The sequence below is a fragment of the Pygoscelis adeliae genome, unplaced genomic scaffold, assembly GCF_000699105.1.
Source record: "Pygoscelis adeliae isolate BGI_AS28 unplaced genomic scaffold, ASM69910v1 Scaffold57, whole genome shotgun sequence".
Taxonomy (NCBI): Eukaryota; Metazoa; Chordata; class Aves; order Sphenisciformes; family Spheniscidae; genus Pygoscelis; species Pygoscelis adeliae.
Window position 1 is genome coordinate 6,030,004 of NW_008825615.1, and position 13,064 is coordinate 6,043,067.

General features: G+C 35.3%; 1 protein-coding gene across 1 annotated transcript in view; it reads right to left on the reverse strand.

Moving 5' to 3' along the window:
• Positions 1-13,064, reverse strand: part of SENP6 (SUMO1/sentrin specific peptidase 6) — a 94,896-nt gene that overhangs the window by 35,563 nt on the left and 46,269 nt on the right. The window contains 3 exon segments of the mRNA XM_009333235.1: positions 1,037-1,107; positions 6,421-6,441; positions 11,263-11,364. Of these exon segments, the coding sequence (XP_009331510.1) occupies positions 1,037-1,107; positions 6,421-6,441; positions 11,263-11,364 (194 nt within the window).

The following is a 13,064-nucleotide window of genomic DNA, read 5'->3' on the forward strand; positions in this document are numbered from 1 at the left end:
TATAGGAACAAAGAAATCCATACTCTACTTCAACAACATACAGACTGAGATTTTCTTTTAAGAAATGCAGTATGTTGTACAAGAGTGCCTTAATTCAGTTTAATGTTAAAGTGCTACTTATACTCCCTAATTTAATTGCAGTCTCCATACTGGAACTTATTTTAAGTCTGTATATTTTTAACAGATATGAACACTTCTTCAATATACATACTGATAGTCTCACAAGCATCCCACTATTAGAAGACATCTCAAAAGTAAAGAATGACTTGCTTTCAAAAAAGAAACAATAATAAGTGGGTTTTTTCTAAGTTAACTTACTTTTGCGTAGAATTGATGAAGTTCTACTTAACATTAACCTAAAAAGGCACAGTAGAATAGCTGGCCAGTGTAGACGGCTAAGCAGCTGAATAGCAGCTTTACAGACTGTATCTGTACTGACAAAGCTCAACCAAACACAGTGATTTTTCTTTTCCAATTTCACAATTTCCACACCTCAAACCAAATTACATTTTCCTCTTTTGCATCTCCATCAATGGCACCTAACCAATAAGAGCTTATTTCAGTTGAGCTACAGGGCAGTGCTGATGCTGGCTCTTCTACTCACTACCTCAGTGCCTCAATATACTTCATACCAAGTGTTATTTACGTTTTGCATATACTAACAGCGCTACAGAAGTTCCTCGTCAATAATTCAAGAACAAGCCGGGGGCTTGGGCTCGGACTAGATGATCTCCAGAGATCTGTTCCAACTCCAACAGTTCTATGAGTCTAAATTTTCCCAATTTCAGTTGTTTTTAAAATAACTGAAGCCTAATTTAAAATTAATTATAACATGACTGAACAGGTTGCAGAAATCTGTCAAAAAAGGCAAAATCCTCCCTTCATGCACAAACTTGTATAAATCTAGAATAACATGATATAAGGATATAAATAGATATACTAAAGGTTACACAAAGTTTGGCAACACACCCACCCAAAGCAGGTATTCAAAAAATTATTCTGCTTAAAAGAAATAAGAACTCTAAACATAACTTACCCACTCCTTGAGGCCGTGGTAACCTAATGTGGTCTGCTTCTACTTTCTGAAGCTGAGGGGGGTATTCTTTTCTGGAAAATAAATCAGATATAATGGTGTCTGTCAAAAGAACAACTGTATAATTTAGCCATAATTATACATGAACAAAATAAACCTGAAATGTATCTGAAAGCTACAAATAAATAACTTCTCCTATTACATGCTATTTGTACACTTAAAAAAATATTACCAGAATGCCAGGAACAGCTACAGTAAAGGTCTTAGAATGGTTTCTGATATAAATCCCCTTTGACAGTAATCAATAGTTCAGGAGTCTCTCACTTTCAGACCAAAGTCTTCAAAGACTGAAGCCTGCATCTCCCTCTCCTCATTCATGAAGCACAAGATAGATACTTTCAAAATCCAAAAATAGAAACAACTATTATTTTAATATTAAAGTAGATTCCACAAGTTCCACAACTTAAAAAAGATACAAAACAGAGGAAAGAGAGCTGATGTCAAAAATTGTTGTGGCCAAAAACTAAAAAGAACAAGCCAGGAAAAGACATAGTTCCTACATATTTGTTTTTAAAATATATTAATATAGACAAATTAGTGGATAATAAAACTTCCGTTGGCATAATTTGCATAATATACATATCATGTTTTTTGTGCAAATTAATGCAATATAAATCATTATAGTAACATTTTTTGAGTCTCATGAAAGATATTTTCAGTTTACACACAAGTGTGTCAAATCGTGCTACTAGCAAATTAAGACTCCTGAAGCTCACTGCATCTCAGTTACTGTTTGTGGCAGGTCTCTTTCTCAGCTGTCCCACCCTGCTCTGCAGCTGCAGATTACTGTTCCTCTTAAAACAGAAGATGGCAGACACCTGAAACACAGGAGGCCTTGCCAACAACTTCAGCAGAAACTGTTTTTATTGGTAAGTGAAGCCAGTGCACTGGGCTGCAAATGGGTCACACTCATCTCATACTGCTACTTCTGATTACAAGGACATTGATCAACAGCAAGGGGGCAAAGAAAACAGCTGCAGGAAATAACATCTCAAACTAAGCTAAATTTTGAGGACCCACCTGACAAAAATTTGGCTATGGCTGAAGCAGACTTCAGCACTAGGCATAAGTTTTTATTTCTTCCAGCACAGCATTTCCTAATGCATCAAATTATAAAACCTTTGAATTTTCTGCATTTCTAGGTAATATTTCTCAGGGTTTTCCCATATTTTATTATTAACTAACATCTTTGGAACAAGATTAATCTGCAATGCCCTTTGGGATACTTCTTACCAAATATGGCCCTCTAAACGTATTAGCCCACTACTAAACACAAACACACTTTATTGCGTTGAGGGGCTGCAGTGTCAAGGAAAACTCGGGCAGAAAGAAGGATTGAGAAACAAGCATGGCTGGATTGCAACACAGAATGCAGAGACATCACAATACTTTACTGTGAGTGCCCGCAAGCACATCACAGATGACAGATTAAGTAGTTTCTTTGTTACTGATTGTGCCAAATGTTTCTGAAACAATCCTGCTCCCCCCAAAAGTTGTTTTTAATGCCTGCACACACAAAAACTGAACCAAAATCAGAAACTCAACATGAATATTTCTTCATAAACTGTGTATGGTTTTTTTGAACATTTTGTTTAAAAATTCAAATCACAAGGGATTACTTCATATTACTTGGTGGAAATATAAGGCAGAGCTCAAACTAATCATTACATAATGAGAAGCTGTTACTATCAAAACCAATGATAATGACATTTTAAAGGGTAGAAAAAACCCTGTAACATTATTGTAGATTATTTGAAAAATATAAAGTTTGCAGTTCGGATGAGTGAGCTGTTGTCTGACACATTATAATTATCTTCCAGTAGTATTTCATAACAATAAGTCTTGTTTTGAACATAACCACTGTTAGAAAAATTATTTTCTGTAAATTTTTTTACATATAAGAGTTAAATTGATATTTAAGAGAAACAATATTGAAACTATTTGACATTTAATTGAAAGCAATGAAAACAACACAGTTGTTTAGATTTAGAATACTAAAATTTCTTTTAAAAATTAGTTTGACAATTCAAGGTCTCTGGACATTTGTAAGTTATTTTTCTTCTAAAAATTGTAAAGGTTTGTATTGCATTTTTAACATGCAAAAAATATTTATCTTTTTAAGATAAGTTCATCACTTACCATATATTGCTTAATTTTTTGACAATAAATTGGAACACAGTAGCATTATTTACCCTTGTCTGAATTTTGTGTTATCAGCATAGACTCGATACTTATTAAATGGCCAACCACTTGCAAGAATGTGCAAGGGCCAGCAGAAAATGTGTATCTTTCTTCTTCCACAATGTAAGACTTTTACTCGTATGCTCACAAGAAACCAGTAACACCCAAACCTAAGTTACGAAAAACAGCTCCAAGTCAACTGAGGCTTCCCAACAGAGTTTTACTTCATTAGCAAATCAAGGTCAGGTTTGAAGTTGCTTTGAGTTAGAAACAAAAGCGAAGACAATTTTCAACGCTACTGAACTGTAGATTTCATCTGAAAATGCTTTCTTGGAGACAGTAACAGCCCTCCCACAAAAGGGCAGCAACTTGAAGCGCCTCCTACTAGCTTCCTATCCTGAAAACCCACACACAAACAAAAAGGCAGAGCCCACCACCACAAGTTTTTACAGATGACAAAATGAAGCCCCTCTCCTCAGCACGATGTTTGTTGCCATTTGAACAGCTGCAGATCCATTGATACCTTCTCCAGTAAAGTACTTGGCACACTGTGCGGTTTAATTGCATGTGAGTGCAGAAACAGAATGGAAACTATAGTTGTTTTTTTAAATCGAATATGACACCTGTCTTTAAAAGGACTATTTGGAAAAGAAAAAAATTCTTAGATTAAAAAACATAAAGCACTTCAAAACAAATGCCTTCTTGCTGTTAAATCCTAACAAACTAATAGTCTTCCCTTTCGAAAGGAATAAATGAGAGATCAAACAGCTGAACAGATCAAGATGCAAGACCATCTACATTCTGTGTCTAATAGAAAAAACAAGAAATACAGTACTGATTGCTGTTCCTGTCACCCTAGCAAATATTAAAAATACACACATCTTTTTTTGCCTGTTAGGTTTCCTAAAAATATTTCTTATGAGATTTAGATTTTGCTTGAAGAACAAGGCTCCATGCTCAGATTAAATAATTTTAGGTATCTCATTTATCTCATCCATTACAAGCAGTTATGATTTTAATACCTTTAAGTACAAGTGAGGTAGACCAGTATTTGATAAAAGCAACCTCAAGAAGCAGTAAAGCATCAAACAGCAAAACATTAATTACAAGACAGAGAAAGATCAGACTCTTCCTGCAACAGACAGGATGAAAATACTGAAGTACACTGGACTGTGTAGAGTCCTGAACTTTTGACACGTCTTAACAGCTAAATGGTATAGCATTCGTGACTGTTTTGCCCAGACAGAATGGTGTCACTGATTCAGTATTTTCAGCACACATTCAAGATTACTGCCATATTCCTTTGCTGATGGAATTGGACCTTACTATCTTCACCTTGAGCTGGTAGACAGACCTCTGTGACACCCTCCAGCCAAAGTGAAGCTTTAATATTAAAATTTTTTCTCTAGGGAAAAAAAAAAGGGGGGGGAGGTGAAGGGGTGCAGGATGGGGACAATTTCTGTCTACGCCAGAAAGGAATAAACTTAAAGAAACATCTGGATCTGGGAATTTAGGATACAGTGCTGTCTTAGATCAGAGCTTTCAAAACTACCCACAATCTGGTATGAGCCACAACAAAAATACCATTTATGTGCAAGGCTGCACCAACTGCTAACAGCCTTTCCTCACTCTGCCTCTGTATACTGCTACTTGGAGGTGTACCACCGCGGGCAGGCTGTTGGTTTCTACATCATTACACAAAAACAGAGTGAAGCATGATAAGATAGGAAGCACCAAGCTGCTGAGGTGAGAGTTACCTTCAGTGTATCTTATAGGAAAAGCAGAGTACAAAAGTCAAAGACTGAAAAAGAGAAGCAGCAGCACAGGGAGTTGGGTTTTTAGTACACAGGTCAGTAGCCCCATTTGGCCCAGAAAGTCAGGAGTTGCAGCTGCAGTTATCATGATGATAATGATTAAAACTAAATTTAGCAGCTCATCTTCCCCTGCTAGGACAGCAACAAAAAGCAGGGAAGGAAAAAAGAACATATCCAGTAGTACTGGATTATGAAGCAGGAGGTGACCCCAAGGAAAAACGAAGATCACCAGCATGCAACTCAACCCTAGTCTTCCTGTGACATACAGTACCAAATTAAAAACATTAATAGCAGAACGGTTAACTAACAACATAAATGCAGCACAAAGAAAACCAGGAAAAAATACATGAACTCGAAGCCCAGGCAGCAAGAGGATGACCAAATCCTTTCTTAGAGGGCCAAAACTAACTGGTATCTCTTTGGTATTTCTTTTAAGAAATAACAAAAGGCAGTAAAACAGAAAGGCTTGATTTTACTACTGAATTTGAAATAAATCTAGAAAATACTGAATTCACAAAGAACAGATCTACACTACATTTCTGTGTTATTTATATCATTATTGGTTAAACATTATATACACTGTTTAAACAAGTCAACCTGATATCAAGCGTATACTGCCAAAAAACACCTACATAGACAGGATATTTACAAAAACTCAATAAATTCATTACTATCAACAAAACATTTACACTAACACATAGATTTAAGCTATATAGAAAGAAAAGCAAATGTATGGTATTTCATACTGCTAACAAAATATTAACAGCAGTAAAACAGATGCAAAACAAGTGAGAAATGAGCTTTACAGTGTGCCTGGTTTTGCTATACATTTTCTGTTAATTGCTTTAATGTATACACTTCATGAACAGAATGTACACAGTAATGCAATAAAAACCTTCAATGCTATTCAAACCAAGTTGAGATGACAGAGTGAAAGCTGTTAAACACCCTACTAATATATGCTTCAGAACCATTCCATTACACAAAGTTTGCTGCTCTATGAAAAGAATTAGCAGTGAATTCTTAAATTCCAGAGAAAGTTAAAAATTTATCTATTTTCACATTGGATATATAAACAGATAAATTTCCAGTGGAAATGCACCCAAAATTCACATTAACATGGCAGTATTTAGAGATGGATGTAAAGGTCCTTCATGGGTAAAAAGGAGTAAGTGAACCACAAAAACAGAACAAAAACAACCAACCCCCCTCACACATGAGCAGATATGATTGACTGGATTGAATATTCTTTAACTAGCATTGATAAAGCACTCATTCAGTTAATTTTCTTAATGCTCATTGCCATGCTCATTTCATCAACAGTAAGCTTACCTTTCCTTTCGGTCCAGATTGCTTAAAATATGAAAAAAGAAAAAAAACCATAAGATGCAAAGCCCCACATGTGTTGCACATCACTAAATTAAAAAGTTATTAAATATAAAGTATAACTGTTTCATTGCTTCTTGCACTCACTGGACTAGTTTTCAAATGAGCATTATTATTTTTTACAGCATTTTTGCCACAGTAATTATAAACGCACAAACAAATGTTACTTCACAGACAGCAACAGTCAGCGGTCTAAATACTACATCATCTTGCCTCTTCTGCAATGTGTAAAATTTGATTAATTCTGAACTCAACCTGGTCGTCTCACTTAATTCACTGCAATGTGGAACCTGACATGACAGAATCCTAATACATGAATTAAGATCAAGCCTCATTTCCAATCCCTGATCACCATGCAAAACAAGACAAAACAAATTTACGTAACAACTTGTTTCCAACTATTCAAAAAATACTTAAGCGTTTAAATTGAGGAAAAAAAATTCAGAAAGCAATATTTAAATATTTAGGAGAGCACATGCAATCAACTACTGGATAGAGAAGGATAAACAGAAGCAACCAGCCTCATTCTGAGGTTTTGGCTAAAAAGAATCTCTAAAAATATTTAAAGATTAGGGCCACTAGTTTCAGAAGTGTCTCCTTTAACGTCAGTGAATGTAGCTGGTGCTCACAACTCAGGTCCTTTGTATACCAAGACTGATATAAAAATAGATCTAACTAACCACAGCACGAAGACAACTTGAAAACAGTATCTTTATCTCTCCTGCCTTTTCAAAACTTGCAATATGGAATGCTGTAAGCTTTTAATCTACGTGGCTGTTCCTCCCAAATATCAAAAGCCTAACAAACTTCTGTTGTATATGCATTATGCTAACATTATTCTAAAACAGAATAAATTTAAACTGTTTCCTGTTTTACTTCAGTCAAATTAAACAGAGTAATGATATTACAGAGTATTCCTTTTCACAAACAGAACACTCACAAGAATAGAGCAAACTCTCTCTAACTCTCTGTTAGCCAGAGGAATGGAAGGATTGAAAGTAAACTAGGCAAGAAGGTAATCCTGATAATCCTAGAGAGTGCAATATGAAAACACGTTCAACCTCCACAGTGCTCTGGGAAAAGAGTAAAAGGAATTCAAAACTGAATGTGACCACCGCAGCTTAGACTGGGGTGGGCGTAATCAGCCAATGCTGCATGAAAAGTGGGGAAAAATTGCTTCCAAATGGAGCTAGCCTTTACAAACAATAAATACTGTTTTTGTGCGGGTCACATCTGAGTTTATAAATCCAGTCAGATCCAAACCATGCCTGTATGGAGCCATATCCAGCATCTTTGTATCCTTGGCACAGTTAATATGTAACTTGGATTAACTATTTACAGGTGCTGTAAAGAGTCACACTGTTAAGAACTGTAAATTTTAATGCTAAGGAAACTTAAAGGCAGGAAAAAAAATTTCCAGAATGCCTGATACTGTACACTGTCATTACATTAGATGCCTCACTTGCTTGTTTTAAAATCGCGTATTAATATAACACATTTAAAAGAATTCTCACTTTTACATCTCAGAAAGATTAAGAAATGAGAATCCTGGACAGATCCAAGAATTATAACGAGCAATGTCCCTATGAATTGCTTCATGCAGCTCATGCATAAGATTTGTTAGACATGCTGTACATACATGCTATTCCAATGCCAAGTTTTAGAGAACAGCGAGTTGAAAGCATACGACAGAACTATGCATCCTTAAACAAAGCAAAATAGTTTGAACCAACTACAACACTAATCTGAAAATCTGTTGTATCAGAAGTGAACAAATTTTAATTTCATCCCCAGATTCCACTGGAAAAAACATGAATAGTATTTATCGAAATACTATTTTGAAATGCCCAATTTTGTTGTACTGGAAACATATATTTTAAATATGAGTGCAACAGATACTCAGCCAGAATTTAAATTAACATGCATGTGCAAAAAAGAAATACAGTACACATCACAAGCTCCAAATTCAACTTGATAGAGGTTACAACTGAGTTTCATAATTAGCTTGCCCCATGTGACACCATTCCCACCCAAAGAACCCAGTATAAAGAACCCAGTATAAATAACAGAATCTGTAACGTCAGTGCCAGAGACTCAATCTGCTCAGAACTAATTTAATCACGTTTTTATTTCTGGTTATCCTTTCAATACTCCACTATAAATTTAAGAACAATATATTAGGTTAGTTAAAACTGTTTTACCCATGTTGTTACTGATCACCATACCATAAAACAATCCTACAAATGCAAAGAACACAAAGAACACAACTTTCTGTTGCCTGTGAATTAGTATAGGAAAAAAACCCCAACACCTTAGAACTCAATTTCCACGCTACCAGCTTTTCTTTGTCTTGATATATACCTAGAATTTTATTCTTGCTTTGCCACCCACATTTCTGCATACACTCCTTTCTGAGGAGATGCCATCAGAATTTACTTTTAAACTCAACTATTGTCTAATGTCAGTAAAAACTAGCAAAAAAAAAAAAATTCCCACACAACTAAAAATATATGACCAAAAAAAATTACCCACTCTACATGTACTGCTATTTTGTATTATGAACAGTTTTAAATAGTCCTATTTTGGGTTTAGGGTTTTTTTTCTAACAACTATTGTCTTCTCATTTATAAACCTACATTTTCCGTATCAAGTAGCCTTGAGAACCCCCTTCTTTTTTTTAATTAAAAAAAAAAAAACTATGACAGGAAGCCATGTTCTATTAATTTTCAATCCTGTAACTCAGAAACAGATTTAGAAGCTTTTAAAAAGTAGTCAATTGAGTCAACTGGCAAAACATACTGGAATTAAATATCCTTTGCACAGTTCTTTAAAGCTCACCCTCAATCAATTAGATCATGCAGGTTCTGACATCCTCCAGTAGCAAAGCATTGCTTGGAATTGTTATGACTATTTCCTGCCTTTGAAACTCCAAAAATATTCTTAGCGTAAGAGTTAATTGCCTGTTGTTAATGTAAATGAACTACAATAACAAACCTAAAAAACCCATATTTAGCAACATTCAAGATGACTACTATCCAATTACTTCATGCAATATTCAGCTTGCCTATATTATGCATTAGTTTTCTTTCTGCGTGTCACACATATGAAGTCGCTGCTTTTTTTTCCCCCCACATTACATTGTAGGCTTATAAAGAAGCAGGTGAGAAAGGCAAGCAGGCAAGTCTAACATCCCCTCAGGATTAAGAATCTCTGGAGGGGACTCTCTTGCATGCTGAAGAAGCCTACGGCACTTAACTAGGTAAGATAAATCCACGCTGACTGGCTGTTTCAAAGAACCATCTCACAACAAAGCTTCATCAAGTATACTAATATTATTAAGGTCAACATTCAGAGATCCAAGAAAGAGCACTCTCGCATGATTTTGCTTACTCCAAATCATTTTAATTAGCACTGCAGATCAAGATTTTATCCCTTATAATTAAAAAAAAAAAAAAGTGAAAGGTATGGGCATGATCACTTAGAGATGCCCCATGCTTTCCTCAATGGAACACTGAACAAATATTCTAAAAAGGATTGCACGTAAGAAAAGAGCACAGCTGGTTCAGCCTAAACCACGCTGATAACAAACCTCATCTTTCAGTTTAATTCATGGGAAAAGCTCTGCCAATCCTCCTGTAGTCATCCCTGCCTTGCAACTATGGGAAGGAATGTAAAGGAAAGGGAGATCCCTACTATTGCATCTGCTATTACTAAGGGGAAGGAAATGTCCATGCTATTTTCCATTTACAGTTTGAAATGGAAGGAGGCAACAATGGTGTAGGTCCTCAGGGACAGGACTGCAAAATCCATTTTTCAGTCTGTTTCTTCAACGCCAGATTACCCTAATGCATCACATCATTCATTCACACCAGCATATGGGCTTTGTTTTTCTGAAGATAGCAAATCAAAGTGAGGGAAGTGGGATGAAAAAGAGGATGATGCCTACATATGATCCCACCACCCCAAAAAATCTGCACTAAAAAACAGAGACAAAAAAAGGGGGCAGAAGAAGGACGCTACAAAATGCTGACAGAATGAAGCACTCATGTGGGCTGGTGGAAATCCGTGAAATTCATAGATAAAAAGAGCTCTGAACGGACAAACTTTGAAAGAAAATTCCTTAAAGCAATGGTTAGCTCATATGTTTGTGACATGCGCTGGGTGTGAAAAGCCTGTAAAAAAAAAAATTAAAAAACAACCCTGCAATTTATAGAAGTCTGATGTAGTTTTTAGTTTTCAAACCAATGAAGTATAGCTGAGTAAGAGTCCCCAGTTTCCAGTCGTCCATTCTAACAACTATTTACATAAATGCAAAACCCTTGCTTCTGTTAGATGTTCCAGTTTATATGTTTTATGCTGTATTTACAGACTACACATGAACAACAGATCTATAACTTAACCTTTAGATGGATTTTATACAAGCTGGAGTTGCTGTGAATTAGTATTTGATGATCATGTCAGTTATGTGAATTTCTACTGCATACTATGTCTGTCCATTTCAAAGTATTTTCTAAACATATTTACATTAACAGGTGCCCTCCTACTGGATACATGCCATAGTGTGCTTTAAAATTAGTAAATTCTAAGATTATATAATAATAATTCCTAAATGGTAAGTTTTATGAAACTTTAGTAATACAGATCAAAGCTCATGATCAAGAATGCACCATGTAATTACTTATGTTTCCTTAAAACACCTCATAGCATAAGGAAAACCATTACATCCAAAACCAGAAAGGACTTTTTACAATGGGAACATCTGGAGAAAAAAAATTTACTTAGTCTTACCTTTGGGCTGCTGTTTTTACTACTGCTGTCTGTGCATGCGCATGGTGAAAACGTCTACCATGTACCACAGTTACAGGACAAGACATATTCTGAGCATTTTCACTGCAAACATACAGAAAAATGGTTTAAGAAAAGACTCTGGTGTATTGTACATTGTCTTAGCTAAAAATTGTGGTGTCCTGCTTCTATAATAACAGCCATACAAAACCAAAAATCAACAAAGTATTTCTGAATCAATAATACAACTCGTTAGGATCCTTTGACAGACATAAAAACATTCAGTCCTAGAATAACATAGACAAATAAGAATAGACACAGTTTGGTTTTTTCCCCCTGGAAGAAAAGGTAAAGATTTTTTGAATTTCATCACCATTCAAAATGCTGTGAACCAGCTCCCCTTTACTCAACCCCATCACTACAAAGAGACACTGCCTTTGTTAATGAATTATAACCATTTGTAATTAATTTTATACTTCCATCTCTACATTTTATTAAGGCATAATATTAACTTCTTTAATATGACTTAAAGGGCATAACATGTCAACAGATTGAATTGCACATTCAGGAATTTCCCTCATCTTATTACCCATAAGGAAAAATAAACGCAGCAAAGTTATGGATGTAAGATGGCTGGTAACTGAAACAACGTAACACATCTCAAAACAAAAGAGAAGGATTCTCAGGTGCTCAAACATCTCAGCAGGACTCTGCACAGAGATAGTATATTCACCAATGCCTTTTAGCATTTCTTTGGTTTCTTCATTTGTTGCCTTTTGACACTTTAATCTCATTACTATGTAAAACAAGTAATTCTGGAGAGAAGATTACTTACCGTTATCCTCTCTAGTAAAAGCCGATATATAGTAGATCAATAATACAGTACTCCTTCAAAGATCATTAGACTCTAACAATTATCCTGCACACTTCTGTGACAGGACACACAACACTACATTTGAAATGTTCAAAAAACATGCAACTTTTAACAGACAGCATGTTGATAATGCAAACTGTTTCAAATTATGGAAATACATTGCTTAAATTTTGCTTGTAAAATTGCTTGGAAATTTTAATGGCACTAAATAAAATGATGTGAAAAAGCATTCTGATTGATTAATAATATTTGTCAGAAATATTATTCAGCATAAGTTTTGCTCCTGCCGTTTGTCCTGTTATGAACATTGAAAAAACCTGAAGCACCAAAATTCCCCAATAAGCTAACAACCAATTCCTAATCCTTCTTTTACATTCCCCCAAAAGATGAAAGTGAGCAAACTGCTAGCTTGCTTTTTAAATTTCTTTTCAGTTTAGCATTACAAACCCTTTTGGGAGCCTTATATACAGTATCATATGTCAATATTAGAAGCTTTCAGAGCATTTCTGACTGATCATAAGATGACTGTTACGATCTGACTGATCCTAACATAACCATGAACATAACAAGACTTATCAAAACCAACCAAATAGTAAACCTCTCTTTTCTAGAATATGAAGTTTAGAAACACCATAAATGTTCTGAGTTAACAGCTCAACTTCCTCAAAACTAACCTAATAGTGTCCCATTCAAACACCAACCTCTTGAAAGTAAACACACTCATCCCACATGCTTCCAAGTCAAGACTATGCAACTCCAGCTGGTCAGTCATCGTCCAGACTAATTTACAGTCAACCTTCTGTTTAATGTTGTCACCTGAGAAATAAAAAGCGGACAGCTACTTGCCCTAAATACTTTAGGGGGTCTCAAATCCTCTCTGGCTTCCAGTTTAATGTCTTTGAAAGAGATACTAGAAAAGAAAACACAAGCA